Source organism: Diabrotica undecimpunctata, chromosome 5, assembly GCF_040954645.1.
Source record: "Diabrotica undecimpunctata isolate CICGRU chromosome 5, icDiaUnde3, whole genome shotgun sequence".
NCBI classification, from domain to species: Eukaryota; Metazoa; Arthropoda; class Insecta; order Coleoptera; family Chrysomelidae; genus Diabrotica; species Diabrotica undecimpunctata.
In genome coordinates, this window is record NC_092807.1 from 140,815,144 (window position 1) to 140,834,204 (window position 19,061).

Below are 19,061 nucleotides of genomic sequence, written 5' to 3' on the forward strand. Positions count from 1 at the left end.
TTTCTATGGTAACCGCATGTCCATATCGGGCGTTAAGAAATCAGCCCCGATTGTAATGCGGACGCTTAAAACAAACAGTTTTTTACAATTTAGTTCGGTTAAATAAATATATTTTAATGGAATAACATTACAACAGAAAAATCTCTTTAGTTATTCGTCACCCTATTTCGTATATTATATATATGATAGATTCGTAATGATACGTAAAGTTTCGTAATTTTATTTTTTAGTAAGTTTCGTATTTGTCACCTTATTTCGTAAGTTAATTTTTAATAATTATCGGTACCGATTACATTTACTGATATCTTCAGTTTATTTTCTTGTTTGTCGAGGTACTATATTTATAACCCCTTTTTCTAAACTGTCTTCCCTGTTGCCTAAACTAAAAGTTTTAAATAACTCAAACGCTTTCTTCTCTGGAAGTTTTCTTTTTACGTTCTTTGATCCGTACGCTTACAACTTTTTTAAAATATATTGTTTGGCATATTTGTCAATTTCTCAAAAATTTTGTGGTATCTAAGTACCACAAAACGAAGTACGTTCACATGAATATGGAGTCGGAATAATCGTATCACCCAAGATTGCCAAATGCGTTGCTAACTTTACACCAATAGAGAGAGTGATGTTACTACAAGTAGATGCAAACCCTATTAATATAGACATCATCCAAGTCTATGCTTCCACTGCAGACATATGGGAGGAAAAAGCAATTGGATTCTATCAGAACATCAACAGTATTATACAGAAATTCCTCGACAGGAAGTTCTCATCATTATGGGCGAGTCTAATGCCAAGATTGGAGCTGAAGATAAGACACAGTACATTGGAGCACATCGACTTGAGTCAGAAGGAAAGTGCTAGAAAAATCGTAGAAGACTCAGACTAGTTATCACCAACTAATTCTTCCAATTACCACCTCGCAAGCTGTACACGTGGAAATCCCCTCAAGACAGACCCGGAGAATTATTAGAATCAAATAGACTACATTTTAGTGAATAAAAGATTCCGAAACAGCTTTACATCTGTCAAGACTTATCCTGGAGCAGACTTGGAGACAGACCACGTTCCACTGGTGGGAGTATTTCAAGTCAAACTCAAAACAGTGCAGAAAAGAAAAGCACAATCATAAGATTCCTACGTATGCTGAAAGACCTTGGTACGGGGATGAGAGTCCAAGCCACGTTAAACGAGCAAGTGACTGCAATTAGAGACGATCGAACGCAGAACAAACGATCAAACATATTACAGAAATAGTGCAAAATGTAAAGGATAAACACTTGAAGACAGATAGATTAATGAAGAAAAAATCATGGATTATAGATAGAGAAGAGAAGCCAAAAATGACCCAGACAAATATAAAACCATAAATATATTAATAAGAACGAAAATCAGAGAAGTGAAAGAAAAAGAAGCAAGGGGAAGATGCAAAGACATTGAGACTCTGCAGTCAAAGTACGATAGTCACAATGTACATAGGAAAGTTAAAGAACTCACAGAGGGACTAAGACGAAGGCAGAAAGGAAATATAACTGATTCTGACGGAAACATCATCTTAAACAAACAGAGTAAAATAAGAACGTAGAAAGAATATTTAAAAAAACTATTTAAAGACCAAAGAGATACCATTTTTGAGCTAGAAGAAGAGGTAAATGATGGACCAAGAATATTACAGCAAGAAGTTTATTTCGCAATAACACAGTTAAAGGATATCAAAGCGGCAGGCCCTGATAATATACAAGCAGAACTACTCAAACTAATGGACAACGAATCAATAGCAACAATCGCAAATATATTCAACAACATATACAACTCTGGAGAAATACCAACAGAATGGCTGAAATCTGAGTTTATTGCACTTCCAAAAAAAAACCAGGAGCCAAAAAATGCGAAGATTACCGTACTATAAGCCTCATGAGTCATCTCCTAAATTGTTCCTAAAGATAATTCATAAGAGAATATATAAGCTGTGTGAATGTCAAATTTCGAACAACCAGTTCGGGTTCACAAATGCTGTTAGTACTAGAAAGGCTTTGTTCTCAGTAAAGGTCTCATTCCAGAGATACAGAGACGTCAACTGCGACGTATATGCATTTCTGGTTGATTACGAGAAAGGGTTTGATCGAGTACAGTACGCCAAGATGATGGAAATACTAAAAGAAACAGGAATTAACAACCAAGATCTGAAAATAATTAGAAATCTTTACTGGAATCAGACAGCAAATCACGTATTACAGTCAACAATATGGACTCAATATAAACGTTAAGAAGACAAAGCTTATGATAATTAGCAAGAAAAGAATAACAGAAAGTCAACTCTACGTCAACCAATCCCCTGTAGAAAGAGTGACGCACTACAACTACCTCGGCACCATAATAAATGAAGAATAGACCAACAACCAGGAGATTAGAGCACGCATCGGAAAAGCTAGATCCACCTTCAATCGGATGGGGGCCTTCTTCAAGAGTCACAACCTTTCTCTTGATACAAAAGTAAGAATGCTGCGATGCTACGTCTTCTCTGTCCTTTTTTATGGTGTTGAGTCGTGGACCCCGAACGAAGATATGTGCAGAAAACTGAAAGCATTTAAGATGTGGCTATATCGGAGAATGCTTAAGATTCCGTGGACTGACCGAGTCACAAATGAGGAGGTCCTCAGAAGAATGAATAAGAACCGAGAGGTACTGACCACCATAAAATTTCGAAAGTTACAGTTCTTCGGACATATTATGCGAAATAAATTCGGATATGCTCTCCTTCAAGCCATCCTGCAAGCAAAAACATTTGGAAAACGAGGTCCAGGAAGAAGAAGAACATTTTGGTTAAAGAACCTCAGAATCTGGATCAATACATCATCTGTGCAGCTTTTCCGCGCTGATGCAGATAAGATAAAGATTGCCATGATGATCGCCAACATTCGTAACGGATAGGCACATCAAGAAGAAGAAGAAGTACGTTCTTAATCTTTCTTTTGGTTTATGTGTTAACAAAACATTTATGTAGTACCTATCTAAGCGTAATACTTAACCAATCGAAAATCGAAGTACGTTTGATCCGAGGGCTGTATTCTGAACGCCCATATCATCGCCTTAGCTTGGTGTCTATAGAGCAATGTATTTACAAAAGATTATATTTAATGCATGCCGTTTACATAGAACCCGCTTGCCCTTATCGGGTTTAATCTCCTTAATGTTTTACACTAAATTCATATTGCTCATATGTCGTATTTCTATTAACCTCGTTACTCGACCATATATTCATCTAATAATCTACATCCTTATCGTTAAATATAATAAAAATTTTATAATAATATACTACTTATACAAACTCTTATAAATAGACAGACTTTAAATTTACGATTAATTCTTTTTGTATACATCCAAGTTTTTCAATAAAAATATTTTAAACAAGAAAATATTTCCAAATATTTAAAATGCTTAGAAATTTTTAGATTTAAAATCATTTGTATGTTAACTTTTAGTATACAATATGATTGAGCATTTTTGTCTGATGACAAAGGATTTAAATGCAGTATTTTATTAAAATTGAGCAAAATAATTAAATTTTATTAATTTTATGGAAAAACTTGAAGTGGAGGGTGTAAATTACTTAAAAGCTTCTATAAATATCCTTTGTACATATCTCTTATCAGTGCTCTTAATAAATGTTATTTGTGTGTTTGCCGGGATAGTCTAACTCAAGAGTTTTGAGAAAATGTCATTATTTAATAATTAAAGATTGTTTATCTAACACCTCTTCACTCGAGGCGTGGTTTGTAGCTAGTCTTCCAAATTTCGGCTAGGGCTACAGCTGAATGGAATCTGTGGAAAATGCAAAGTGGCAGTGTCAACCTTTGAACCATGGCCCAAGTCAAGTACCCGTAATATTTCAGTTGGACCGGATTTTCTTCTACTTTTTTCATTTCAAACGTGTAAATAATCCAAATAGTAATATTGCAAATCAATAAGAAAGTGACCACTTGACGTCCTGGTTTAGATCTATCATGTTCGGGGAGATGAACTCTGCGACGGGATACGTCTGCGATGAAAAGCAGTTGAAGGATAACCTTAAATTAGTAAAAAGTATTTATTATAGCTCAATTTAACAAAAAAATAAATCAATAAGAGGATTATCAATTTAAATCCAGACAATAAGTTTATATTTTCAAATATAAACTGACTTTGAATAGTTAGGAACTCATTGCATAGCTTCTTAATATTAGACAGTAACCTGTATTTTCTTTGAAAGCCGTCTATAGTATGCAGATCGCACTGCAGCCATTCATTCATTTGTTGTAAGTATATACAGTGTGACCCATTTAGATTGGAAACACCTCTATAAAATTTAAAGTTGTTAACCGATTTTAACCAAATTTTTTTTTAATATCATGTAATAAAAGGTCTATTGTGGATTTAAAGTGGCTTCAAATAGCTATGACAAAAATTTCATTAAAATATATTTATTAATAACGAAGTTATGACAACTTAAAATTTTAAAACTTACTAAGCTCCGAGTCAAAAAAGAACACCCTGTATCAACAGATAACCATAAAACTAATTATTTTTCAAATAATTTTAATAATAAACCACTACTAGACAAAACAATGTTTAAAATAGCATAAAAATTTAATGCAAGTAACGCACTTACATTATTATTAACTTTACATGCTACAACTTAAATCTCAGTTGCCATGACAACGATATTACTGTTTGACATTATTTGTGTCATACAAATTTCAGTGCTAGCATAAATTTATGCATAATATCTGCAACAATATTTACTTTAAATTCTTTTAATAATATTTTGTGTCATAGCTACAAGATTAAGTTTGAGAGAAAAAATTGAAATTATACGTCTTTTGGGAGATAACGATAGAAATGCCAGGGAAGTTTGTACAATATTTAATGACAGACATGTGGATCGTCCTAATATTAGCTGCGGTACGGTAAACAAAATAAATAGAATATTTAATGAATATCGTGCAGTATCAAAACTAATTTTAAAAAATATCCCGTTACAAAGAAGAAGAGGAAATGATCAAATCATTTTAGATCATTTCAGAAATAACACACATTACAAGAAGGCGACGAAGCAAAACGTTTAGAATATTGTTTATGGGCTCAAGGGGAATATTTAAACAATATAAATTTTCTAAAAAACGTGTTGTTTACCGACAAAGCCACTTTCACTACAAATGGAGTAGTATCATCACAGAATTGTCGATATTGGACAGCAGATAATCCCCATTGGGTAATAAACTGTAAAAGCCAGTATTCTCAAAAAATCAATGTCTGGTGTGGTATACTGAACGAGCGAGTTATTGGTCCTTTCTTTTTTGAAGAAAACTTGAACTCACAGAACTTTTTAGAATTTTTAAACACCGACTTGTCGGATGCTCTTCATGAGCTCCCAATTAATGAACGATTAAATTTGTATATCCAGTTAGATGGGTGTTCTGTTCATTACGCCAGAACCGTGAAGCAATGGCTAAGTGAAAATTTTCCTAATCGTTGGATAGGCCGGGGTAGTCCGTTGATAGATTGGCCACCCAGATCTCCAGATCTCACAATTTTAGACTTCTTTCTCTGGGGAGTTATCAAACAAAAAGTTTAACAAAAACCCGTGCAAGAGACGTAAACGAACTTCGTGTAAGAATTCGACAGACATGTGCAGAAATTACTCCCCAACAACTAAGAAATGTAATTAGAAATATTCATAAACGCTACGACAAATGTATCCAATTAGATGGTGGATTGGTAGAGGCAACTAGGATTTAAACTGAAATTATGTTTCCATGTTTCTGTTAATACAGAGTGTTTTTTCTAACGTTAATACAGAGTTTTTTTTTCTTAGTGAGTTTCAAAATTTTAACTTGTCATAAGTTTGTTATTAATACATATATCTTAATGAAATTTTTGTCACAGCTATTTAAAGCGACTTTAAATCCAGCGACGTAGAAATTTTTTTAATAAAAAAATCGCTAATACAAATTCTCCATTTTCGACGAAGAAAAAGTATCGTAGAATGCCCTGAAAATTTAACTAAATATTTCATATTTTGTTCCGCAATAGACCTTTTATTACATGACATTAAAAAAAAAATTTGGTTAAAATCGGTTAACAACTTCAAATTTTATAGAGGTCACACTAGAGGCCAATCTAAATGGGTCACACTGTATAATAGCTATTCCAGAATTCTGAAACCTTCTACCAGCCAGCTAGTGGATGGATACCCATGTTGTTGAAGTTACTTAGTAGTCTCCAAAAAGTATTTGACACCAGCGATCTAGTGCCTTGCAATCATACAAGATATGGTTGACTGTTTCAGATTCTCTGTTACAGTATCTCAGCTTAAGTCTGTATGAGATAGTCCCATTGTATCGAGGTGCCTCTTGGCTGGCAGATGCTCAGTAAGGATGCTTATATTCCGAAGTACCTCTGTCCTATTAGGGCATATCTGTCGAATGTACATTTTGCCTTGTGCCTAACATGGTATAGTTTCCCAGTCAGAGTCATTTTGTGTTCGAATCTAGGGTTTTTTCTGGTTGCAGAAGGTGGTTTTTGGCATCCCCAGGGTCGGTATTGAACCAAAGTATTCTGTAAGCTGGTTTTATTTGGGTAAGTTAATCAAAGTTCCTTTCGGCATTGTCACACTAGCTTAAAGTAGTAGAGTTATTCTAACTTAACTGCACTGTACTTCATACCGCTAATAATCATAAATGTAAAAGTGGACATTTATTATTGCCTAACCTAACAGAGTGTACTTACCTGTAAAACAACAAGAATTCCCGTAACCATTGCAAGTAAGTTCGCTTCCTGGGAAAAGGCATGAAGATGACCAGCGATCACACTAAAAACTGCATACAAAAATAGTCCAAATGCTGATACTCTTAACAGAATGTCGTTTAAGTCGCTTTGTTCTTCTTTCTTAAATTTCAGAGACTTTACCCTAAAAAGAAATGATATTGTTTAATGTGAATGTAATCTTAAAAAATTCAAATATATTTTTTTGAATATTTAACCTAATATTTGGTGAAGTATGTCGTTGTAATAGGCAGCCAATGAATTAAATCGATGAAAAATCTAATCGATCTAAATATTTACATATTTCTTTAGGGCAATGACACGCTAACCCCCCACACAATCCCGGTCCCTTCCAAATCGCCACCCGACACTATTTATCCGAAAATTAGAGTGTTATGAGTAGATTTGGGAGGAACCCTTTCTTTCCACCCACGGCTCATCGGCCAGGTCGACACTCGATCCCGCGTCTCTCGGACGTCAAGTTTCCTTATACCATGATAACATTTTTAGAAGGAAACTATCTAATTCGTGCTACTAAGGAAAATAGGGCGTTTAAGAAGTCCCTCTATCCTCTGTCACTAAAGTTCGAATTCGTGTTTTGTGACCGCAGTATTCCACAGCCCAGCAGCGGATTGTGAGATAAACCATCAGCTAGATGTCAATATATGTTTCAAAAGAAATTAGAAAGAAAGAGAGATATAGTGAAAGAGAAAGAGAGAGAGAGAATACTTTACACGCAAGAATGCATATAATTAATCGAAAGAGTCTCTAATATTTCTTTGTTTTTTTAGAGGATATCCAAATGCAATGGTCTTTTTTACAAACCTATTTCACATCTTTTTAAATGTCTATCATGATCTATAACTATATATTTCACCAATAAAATTTTTTCTTAATTGTGACTTGTGATCTGCAGCTTCTACTAAATGTTCGTTCTTTAGTATAACTTACTCAAATGGCATTTTTTTATTAATGAGTTCCTAATGATAAACTCTCCACATATAAATATTTTCAAATAACAATAATTGCTAAATATTCTAGGACATTTGCATGATAATTATCATCATCATCCAGCCTCAAGAGTCCACTGCTGAACATAGGCCTCTTCCTCATGTTTCCAACCCCGTCTATCTTGCGCCGCTCTCATCCAGTTTTTATCGAGTCTTCTTAAATCGTCAGTCCATCTTGTAGGTGGTCGACCGACGCTTCTCTTGTCTTCCCTTGGCCTCCATTCCAATAACCTCTTTGTCCATCGCCCATCTGTCATTCTGGCTATGTGTCCTGCCCATCTCCATTTTAGTCTGGCTATCTTCTCGATGATGTCAGTCACTCCGGTTCTTCTTCTGATGTCTTCGTTGGTTATTCTGTCTCGCAGAGTTATTCCTAACATGGACCGCTCCATTCTTCTCTGCGTGACTCTCAGTTTGGTAGCTGCTGCTTTTGTTAAGGTAAGTGTTTCTGCTCCGTACGTCAAGACTGGGAGGACGCACTGATCAAATACCTTTCTCTTTAGGCATGTGGGCAGCTCACTTTTAAAAGTTTCTCTCAGTTTTCCAAATGCTGCCCACCCAAGGCCGATTCTTCTCTTCAGTTCATGAGTCTGGTTATCCCTGCCAATCATAATTTCATGTCCCAGGTATTTATATCTATCTACGAGTTCTATTTCTTTTCCACCAATACTGATGTTCTGGTTGGGTACCAAATTGGTCATGATTTTTGTTTTCGAGGTATTTATAGTTAAACCTACACTTTCTGTAGCCACAACGAGTTCCTGTTCCATCTCTCTTGCCATACCTAGATCTTCAGCTATTATAAGTATATCATCGGCGAAACGTAAGTTGTTTAGATATTCTCCATCTATTTTTATTCCCTTTGTCATCCAAACCAAATTCTTAAAAGCATGTTCTAGCACTGTATTAAAAAGTTTAGGTGACATTGGGTCTCCTTGTCTAACCCCCCGTTCTATTTTTATGCGATTACTGTTAGTTGATAGTAGATGATAATTATATTTCTTTAGAATTATGTTACTTTTACAACAAGATAATATTATTATGCATATCTAGCTCCTAAAAGACAAAATTTAAAAATAGCCAGTACTTACCTAATAAATCCAATCAATATGGCTATAATGCTCAACACCAACAAAGCACAATGCGATACTTCAGCCAAGTAAACTGCCAAAACTCTAAACGTATTGTTTGAAACCAATACAAAGAAGAGAATCAGGCAAATTAAAGATCCCACTAACATCAGCAATCCAAAGAAGAGGCCCTTCGAGGCTCCAACACAGTCAACCCGTCCATGTTGTTGAGCTTGTGCCAATGCAACGGCTCTACGAGACAGCATTATTTCCAGTCGATGTTCCAAATTTTCTTGGTTTACGTATCTGTAAGATATTTTTGATGAGTTAATATTTAGTTTACATAAAGAGAACATGTGTTAGTTAAAAAAATATAGCTGGATACATTGTTCTATAATATTATATTAAATGTACATTATGGTGTAACAATTTTTTAAAACAAAACAATATTCTTAATGAACTTCAAAAAATTAAGATAATAAAAAATTGCAACTAATATCAATTAACTGAAACAGTCACACTGTTTCAGCAGCTAACACACTGGTGCGATAGAGAAAGGTCCTGATATGACTGGTAAACTGCAAGATAATGGCACCCAGATATCGACCAATACGTTGCTACTCGTGTCTACACTTCGGGCAAATGTAACAAAACCAAGGAAGGGAGGCAGGTCGAAATGACAAGAGAAGACTCCAAGAGAAAATCCAAGAGATATAGAAAATAAAAGGTGGGGCAGAAAGGTGCAGTCCGCGGGACAGGAGAGGTCCCTACTGGTGGAAGGAGTGGATTGAAGAAATAAGAAAAGGCTATATCGAGCAAAGAAGAAAAGTTACGAGAGACAGAGGGACGCACCTTAAGATAATAGAGAAGGTAGAAAAACTAAACCGCCATAAAGAAAGAGCTACTGCGAGAAATAAACGGTGAAAAAATATGTTGGAAGGAAATTAGCGAAAATTTTGAAAGGAATATCTGGTGGGACGCCTATCGAATACTTTTCAAAAATTGAAAAGTGATAGGAGGCTTCTTCAAGATCGAGAAGAGTCGAAGGGAAGAAATGGCTAGGGCTCTTTATCCATAGAGAAAGAAAGTACGCTTTACGTCACTCCAAGTGACTGAATTTACAAGAAAAGTAATGAAGGAAGCTGGTAAAACGCTCAAAGCAGGAGAAGCGTTTGAATCTGATAAGGTAGTACCCGAGATAATAAAAATCTTTATCGAGAAAAAAATGCAATGGGCACAGGATATTATGAATAACCTGTTAAGCAGGCAAGAGTTCCCAGGATTTCTAACAACGGCAAATCTCATACCTATACCGAAACCAGGTAAGGAATTAGAGGGGCCTAAGGCGTAGAGACCTATATGCCTGTTAAATACCTCAGGCAAGGTCTTTGAGATTCGTATTAAGACAAGGCTGGAAAAGATGGAGATAATGGAGAAAGGTGGTATATACGACCGCCAGTATAGCTTCACAAAAGGAAAATCTGCGGTAGACGCCATAAGCAGGATCAAAAGGGAGATATCCATAAAAAGAATATCCTTTCTCCATATAAGAAATGATTTTAATAGTGCCAGCTGGAAAATGATCGTCAGACTACTGGACGACTTGGGGATATCTTCCTATCTGCAGAACTTGGCCAGGAACTACTTCATGGACAGCTGCATCAATATTGCGAAAGGTAACTCTATGAGGACCACTGCAGAAGTGCTGCAGGACTCCATCCTGGGACCATTGGAATGTTCTTTACAATGAGATTTTGTAGACCGACCTGAGCATTGGTGTAGACGTAATTGCGTATACGGATGATCTAGTGGTGCTGGTGGAGCACAATGCAAACTGGTGAATCTAGCATAGAACGAACCGAGCCCTTAACAAAGTTTAGGTGTGGATGGAAAACAGGGACCTCATTCTGGTGGCCGAGAAAACTAAAGCTATGATCCTCAAGGGTTCAAGCTAGTAAAAGTAGAGGGCGGCCCTGACGAGGGTATTAATTCGAAATATTTCAGACTGGATGAAATGCGGCGACAAAGACACTAACTACTTTTTTATCCAGTTTCTAACAGGGCACGGATCCTTCAGGGCCAACCTCGAAAGAATAGGGAGGTAGCGGATGGAAACTTCGCAGAATGTGGAGTGTCTGATACGGTCGAGCACTGTGTATTTGAAGGCAGAATTTTCAATAACGACAGAAATGAATTACACAGGAAGGTAGGTAGGGTAAGCGCGAATTCAGGTAGCAATGAGGGTAAAGACTAAATACAGGGCAATACTGGAGACAGTAACTCAAGAAGAGAGGGAGAGAGGGGAAACAAATAAAAAACGGGCTATTTATGTGATGCACCGGTCTAAAGAGGACCTACCGCATGAATAGTCTTGTTGAGGGGACTTTAGTTAGTAGGCAGGTAACTATTAGTGCATCTGTGAGCACAACTCCTCTGGGAGTACTGCCTACGAATAGACCTTTGCATCCTGAATGAATCCAACACACGCCAGGACATCCTTAACGGTACACGGCCTGGTACGGTCTTTAGATGATTTACCACCTCCTTGCCATAAAAAAGATGAACACGATCTCGGAATTTACTTTCTATATTGCTACTTGTAGCTTGATTAATAGGTTGTAACTCTTGATATTTTTGCCTAGATAAATCGATATCTTCCTTTTGGGTTCGACTTTCTACTTTCAAAAACAACCAATATTAAGGTGTTTGACTTAGTCAGGTGAGGTCGTTTCAAAAAATTTTTAATCAATGGAAACAGATTCTTCACCCCAACATCGGCAAAATGAAGGTATTAAGAAATATTACGATTCTTGATAAATGAATGAGCATTACTAACAAACTGCCTGCTGATAACTTTTTTTACGAATCAGCTGTTTTTCTTTTTTTTTAGTAGTTTTTTTTACAATTTGCAAAATATTCACTTTCCAACATATGTTTGGGATTGGGGTGGATTTCTCTTACATTAATTTTTTTTCCATTTTCTCTTTTTTTAATCAAAAACCCAAACAGTTCGCAGTAATTCTCTTAAAATGGTATTTATTTGAAAACAAAAGTTGGGAGTTACCTTTTATTTCTCTGTAGAAGCAAATCCACCTTAAATAAAATCTTAAAATGTGGCACACTTTAACTAAAAAATCGAGGTGTCGAAATTTTGTATGAAAAATTTGAGTACATTTTTATCGAATTTGGTCACTACCTTATAGTCTTTATTTGTTTAAAATTTGACCTTCGTAAAGTAAATATTTATTCCTACAGAATAAACGCCTAATTACACTGAGGCAACAACGAACGACATGTTGGATAATACACGCAGTCTGTGTTGTCTGTTTCGAGGTGTACCTATTTGTGACACGCAATTAACACGGCCGCATGCGGAATTTGTTCCTAAGTATCACCTGCGGTTTGTCACATTAGCTTGTGGACGCATTAGCTCATACATATTAGCTTGTCTTGGTTAATTCCATTAGGAGGGCGCCTTTGTAAACAGATACGGAGTCTGCTTAGTTATATTTGAACTTTAGGAAAAACAAAACAAAAACAGCTGTTGTGGAGAAGAGAATATATTATGTATTGGTCACCAAAAGAATTAAAATGATTTAAATAAATTGATGACGTTGATTTATGTGCATCGGTATTAAATAAAAAACTTAAAACCTTATACTGAAACTATTTTCTCTTTTTTTGTATTAGGAGATACTCCATTCTTTTTAAAGTGAATACTTCTTATCACTTGGTATTGTATCCTTGTATCGTGGCTCGGTATGACGTTTTTTGCACGGTCCCGAAATCATGTTTAGTGTGACACGAAAAATCGAGACACGTGCAGTGACCTTGCGGTATACAGTAATATACATACAGTACATTCAACCAACTTTCACCTCTAAAAGACTAATGGCATTCGCAAAAAACCTTTCGTTTTAGTAAAAGGCACCGTAAACTGCACTGGAGTTTTCCATAATATTTAACACTTTGCTAAATTTTAGATATAAAATAAATATATGTGTCATTACCGTTGTTCATAGTTATGCAGATTTTGTTACATTTTCTTTTAATAAACAGTATTCTTGCATAATGGTATTTGACGTAAATTTCTTTCACCTACACATTTAATAATTTTTTTCTGAAACAAATACTACCATGCTTAGGATAATTTATATTCAAAGTAGATGTACAAAGTACTAAAATATCAATTTTAATTTTTGTTAAAAAATACTTTTTAATTTGTTTATGTACGGTTTCCAACCATTTCTAAACTTTTTATCAACATAATTAAATTACAATCGGCATTTCTGATGATCATTAGGCTAATTTGCTTAATGTGTTTAGGATATTTGTAAGCGATAATATTATATTTTACCTCTCAAGCACAACAGTTAGAAAGTTTCTGTCATATTGATCTAAACTAGTATATTGTAATTCAAACGTGTAGTTTCAAGTGGAAGAATGGAAGTATTGGAAACCATCAAGACACGAAAGCTGCAATACCTGGGGCATGTTATGCGTAATGAGAGATACAACCTACTTCAATTGATTATACAAGGGAAAATCCAGGGCAAGAGAAGTGTAGGAAAAAGAAGAATCTCATGGTTGCGTAACTTGAGGGAATGGTACGGATGCACATCAATTGAAGTATTCAGAGCAGCAGCATCTAAGATCAGAATAGCCATGATGATTGCCAACCTCCGTCGCGGAGATGGCACGTGAAGAAGAAGAAGTTTCAAGTGACCATCATGCCTAGACGTAAGTTGGATATTGATGAATTAATTGCAAATGTGCATAAATACTTTACCATGAAAAGAGACAATGATGGACCTTTAAAGTCATTATTATGTATAAATCAACGCGGTTTTGACGCACTCGGGATAAGTGAAAGTAAGCTAAAAACTGTAATAAAGACTGTCAGAGATTCTCAAGAAGATCTTACTGTGACTGAGTATCACGAAGACAAGAAAACAACTCGTAATCATTTTAGGAGCATTGACTTACCTGATGGAGAAAAATTTTAAATTCGCAATATTTTGTATCGAATGCGTGAAAACAATCATGTCAGTTTAGATATTTTACTGATCAAGATAAGAGAAAGACAAGTTTCTAAAATTAACAGGACTAGCCTTTGGAAAGTGTTGAGAGATTTAGGATTTAAATTCAAAAAAAAAAAATAATAGGTTACTTTTATACGAAAGGAGTAGTGTGGTTCACAAACGAATTAAATTTTTGGGAGAATATACTAGACTTAAATCTAAAAATGCAACATTCGTATACTTAGATGAGATATGGATATTTGCAGAGGGTGGAATTAAAAGAATTTGGCAAGATGACAGCATAAAATCAATAAAACACACAGATAGCGAAGGCAAAAGACACATCATTCTTCAATGCATGAAGGAAAGAAGGCTTTATAAAAAACGCAGATGTGATTTTTTCTTCAAAATCAAAATCTGCTGATAACCATGAAAATATGAATGCAGATATGTTTGTTAAATGTCTTAAGGAGAAACTGTTACGTAGTCTGAGTGAACCATCAGTTATAGCTTTAGATATTGCACCATTCGGAGACTTTGGAGAACAGTCGTGGAACGTACCGAGCTTAAAAAATTGGTTAGTTACAAATAATATAATTTTTCCGAAATGCGCCTTCAAATCAGAGTTACTGGAAATTTCGAAACGTAATGAAAAACCAACAGTTTATATAGTTGACCAAATTGTATCAAGATATGGACATCAAGTACTACTGGTACCGCCGTATCACTGCTAGTTTAATCCCATCGAACACATCTGGGGTTTATGTAAAACGTATTATTATAATCACGTTGGATGCAGTGGATACAGTGGCGATGCAGTTAGGGAAATGTGACAAAAAGCTCTTAAAACTGCAACTCCAGAAATATGGACCAAAACTGTAAATAAATGTGAGAAATTAATAGAAGAGTGGTGGATCCGGGAAAATAAAATTAGTGAAATTAATCCAGTGATTATAGATTTACATAATGATAGCAGCATTGAATTTAGTGACAATGATGATGATTTATAAATTTAACTAATTAGTAAGTACACTATTATAATGTTAACAGGTTAACCATTATATTTATACATTCATTATTATTCATATAAACACTAATATATAAAATTCCATTTGAATTTTTGCTCCTAATTGTATACAAATTAACTCTAACTAATAATACAGGCAAAAATACTCTAAACAAAGTAAGTACCTAATTAAAAAGATTATAGAGAACTCCAGTGCAGTTTACCGTGCCTTTTACTACAACAAAAGGTTTTCTGCGAATGCCATTAGTCGTTTAGAGGTGAAAGTTGGTTGAATGTACTGTATATATATATATATATATATATATATATATATATATATATATATATATATATATACTAATTATAAAAATAAAATGACGTTTAAGAAACGCTATTTTATTTTTTTACACCTTTTTTAAACTCGAGAATAACTGGATGTATTTGGCTAATTTTGGTTTTAAAATATTTGTGTAAAATAAAATAAAATAAACTAAAATAAAATTAAATAAAATTAAATAAAATTAAATAAAATTTAATAAAATTAAATGAAATTAAATAAAATTTAATAAAATTAAATAAAATTAAATAAAATTAAATAAAATTAAATAAAATTAAATAAAATTAAATAAAATTAAATAAAATTAAATAAAATTAAATAAAATTAAATAAAATTAAATAAAATTACATAAAATTAAATAAAATTAAATAAAATTAAATAAAATTAAATAAAATTAAATAAATCTAAATAAAATTAAATAAAATTAAATAAATCTAAATAAAATTAAATAAAATTAAATAAAATTAAATAAAATTAAATAAAATTAAATAAAATTAAATAAAATTAAATAAAATTAAATAAAATTAAATAAAATTAAATAAAATTAAATAAAATTAAATAAAATTAAATAAAATTAAATAAAATTAAATAAAATTAAATAAAATTAAATAAAATTAAATAAAATTAAATAAAATTAAATAAAATTAAACAAAATTAAATAAAATTAAATAACAATTTTTTGTTTTAATTACCCAACATGTTGCCAAACACACGCCTTGAAAATATTTCTCTTATTATTAGAGTTACCGGTTATATAAGGGTTAATATATCAGCAAGGAATGCTATAAGGCGTGTATAAAATATAACATGTTATTCATAACTTATTTTTATATACAAAAAAATGAAAATAGGTTATCCTTACTTTGGATTTTTTCCAATATGCTTCCACATGACGAAAATAACGGCTGCTCCAATAAGAGAAAATTCTATGATAAATGGATAAAGATAAGGTCCAGCGTCTTCTACAATTGTTCCCATAATATTCAGTCTCCCACAGTAATCGGAATTGTTGGTTGTTCGGTTGTAAGACGATGTAAACGAAAATGCTTGTGGAATGATATCGTTCAGAAATTCCGTTTCATTGTTAGCAACTGTATTACTAATTTCTGGAAAGAGATCAACAGTTTTATCTTCTGAAAAATCATAGAAATACAAATTATAATGTTAACAGTTTACATGAATAGTAAAACAAAACATAAGATGATTTATAGAGAACTAATATTGTAACCCCATATTATATTATACTCTGGTCGGCGTATTTATTCGATTCTTATACCATCCGTCATTTTTGACAGTTGAAATTTTAAGTTATTAATCAAATTTAGCATAAATTAAATTATTTCTTGGTTGACAAGATTTTACTTACCAGAGGCACTGTTTATATTGTCAGCAGTAATGCTGCGTACTAAACTAGAATCGAAGAAGTTTTGGAAAGAGAATGTTGATGAAATAGTAGTTGTAGGCATAGTTGTGCTAGCAGCCGTGGTGAAGGTTGAACTTACTGTAGTACTAGGGGTGGTTGTACTTGTAGTAAAGCGAGTAGTAGTGCTAGGGGTTGTGGTAGTTGTAGTTGTTGTAGATGAAAAACTCGTCGTTATAGCTCTCCAAACTCTAGCTACCGTAGTTCTCGCGAAGTATCTGGGTGTGGTTGGAAACGGAGTTGTGGTTGTAGTTGTAGTTGTCGTTGATGCGGTGGTTGGCATTATCTTCCATAAATTTGCGGGGATGTTCTTTTCTGGCGTTGGCGATGGGAAGGCCCCTAGACAAGGAAATTAATAAAAATTAATTTAAATACCTCGAGAATTTTAAATTTCGCAATAAAGGTTCTTCCCATTAGTGGTGATTCATCCTGTATATAAAATGTCAAAATTAATATTAAATATTTACCAAACAGTAACTTATTGTAGATCAGATACAGAGCATCCGTTTGTGTTAGTATCAATTTTGTGATCTGGAATCTATTTTTGCGTAAAGGGTCGGCCTTAAATAAAACAATCTATTTGCGCAAATGTCAACATCAAGTGCATGGCTGTTAAACTTTCGTATACCCTGACAAATAACAAACACTGTTTTGGCGATGACAAGCGATGGCGAAAATGGGCGGGACAAGTTTGCTAGAGTTACATGTTGTCTGATCGGAATTGAGGTAATGTATTTCCTAACAAGCGTCCAACCTATCTGGTCAGTGTGGAGGATTATGGCCAACAAATCCACTTAGCACAGTAGATAAATACACAGGAAGAAGATGGGAGATAAAAGCAATGGAAAGAGACTAGTAGAGCAAATAAAGGTATTCATATATCTAAAAATATATGGAACAATGCAGGATAGATAAAATAATATAGGGACAATATTCAAAAATTTATTCATACATTTAGATTTTTGAATACATTGTAAATACACTTTAAGTTCTCTATGCTCTATGAGTTTACCCGTCTATGCTGTGAATGATTAAGATTCAATTCTCACCCCGATACAAAACGCATTAAGGTAACTGTACCTTTTACCAATCACTTTTTGATTTGTTTAGAAGCAGATTCAAAAATAAGAAGAATACATTTTTCTTTGTCTTTGTATGAATTTTAAAGATAACTTTTACTCTATTTAGTTCAGTTGGTAATATAGAAAAAACAATATTATCACACTTAATTCCTTATTAATTACATATGTACAACATTCATTAAAATGCTCTCTTCACCGACCGGCTTGAAAAACACTCACTTTTCACCGTGCGATCTTTTCGCCATTACCGACCACAATCGCCTAATTACCGGACATTTAAGTCCTATCACAGTCCTTCTACTCATTTAAGTAATTAACTACGTACTTATTTATTTAAAAATAATTATATCTACTGGCTCAATTGAAAAAGAAATGCAGTTGAAGATTTTAATTTTATTAAAAATATAAATTTATAACAACAAATAAAAAATTACATATCTGGGCATGTATAATAGATTCAATTTTGATATGAAATAATTTTATTTTTTTTATAATATTTTTTATTCCATCCATCTCTGGAATTGCATAGATGTCCCTTTTATTCACAGGTTTTGTTGGATTAACTTTACAAAATATTTCATTTTGTGAAGATGATATCCTCCTTCTCGGGCCACTTCCAATATGGACCACTTCTTATCATGGTCTTCACTCTTAATCCCGTATCGTCAAAGCCAAGACTGACTCCAGGAAAGTATTCCCCTTCATAAGGAATCACAGCATATTCTCCTTCAGAAATATTAAATACATTAGGAAGAATATGTTCCTCTTCCATCACATTTTTTGTTTGAATTAATTTCAAAAATCAGCTTGCTTTTCTTATTCTCCAATGATTTTTCTTCTTTCTTTTTCTTTTTTGCATCGATTTTCCGTTGGTATTCTAAAAATTCTTCCGAAGTGACAACTGTAGAAGTAATTTTTATTACTACCTTTTTAGTTGTTTCATTATTTTTTCATGCCACAACAAAGCTTTTTTGAAAGGAATTGCGATATTCTTAAGAAGAGGGGGAATATTTTCCAAGGGAGTCTCAAGTTTTTTTTGGGTTTTCTGAAAATTTATTCTCAATATCTTTTTCTTTTGGAGTAGTATTATGCTGCTCCAAAGATGGAAGCTCAATCATTGATAAAAGAGAGTCACTTTTTTCAGTAAATATAAACAAAGTATCTTCCAAAATAATGGAGTTTTTTCACATTTAGCTTCCTGCTATAAAGTACCATCAGGTTGTAGCAGCTTGATTTGTCCTTGGTCCCAAAGAACTATCTAAATCCAAATTGATGTTGGAAATCTCATTATATTCTGGCACATTTAATTTTCAT

General features: G+C 33.6%; 1 protein-coding gene across 10 annotated transcripts in view; it reads right to left on the reverse strand.

The window, feature by feature from the left end:
- Positions 1–979: 979 nt before the first annotated feature.
- Positions 980–19,061, reverse strand: part of OtopLa (proton channel otopetrin-like a) — a 259,273-nt gene continuing 241,191 nt past the window's right edge. For 9 of the 10 annotated variants that reach the window (XM_072532854.1, XM_072532852.1, XM_072532855.1 and 6 more), the window contains 5 exons: positions 16,612–17,004; positions 16,108–16,378; positions 8,903–9,187; positions 6,766–6,946; positions 981–4,064 (listed from right to left, as the gene is read on the reverse strand). In XM_072532854.1, the coding sequence (XP_072388955.1) occupies positions 3,756–4,064; positions 6,766–6,946; positions 8,903–9,187; positions 16,108–16,378; positions 16,612–17,004 (1,439 nt within the window). In that variant the 3' untranslated portion in view covers positions 981–3,755. Of the gene's footprint in view, positions 4,065–6,765; positions 6,947–8,902; positions 9,188–16,107; positions 16,379–16,611; positions 17,005–19,061 lie in introns of all 10 variants that reach the window. The other variant, XM_072532857.1, reaches the window with a different exon arrangement.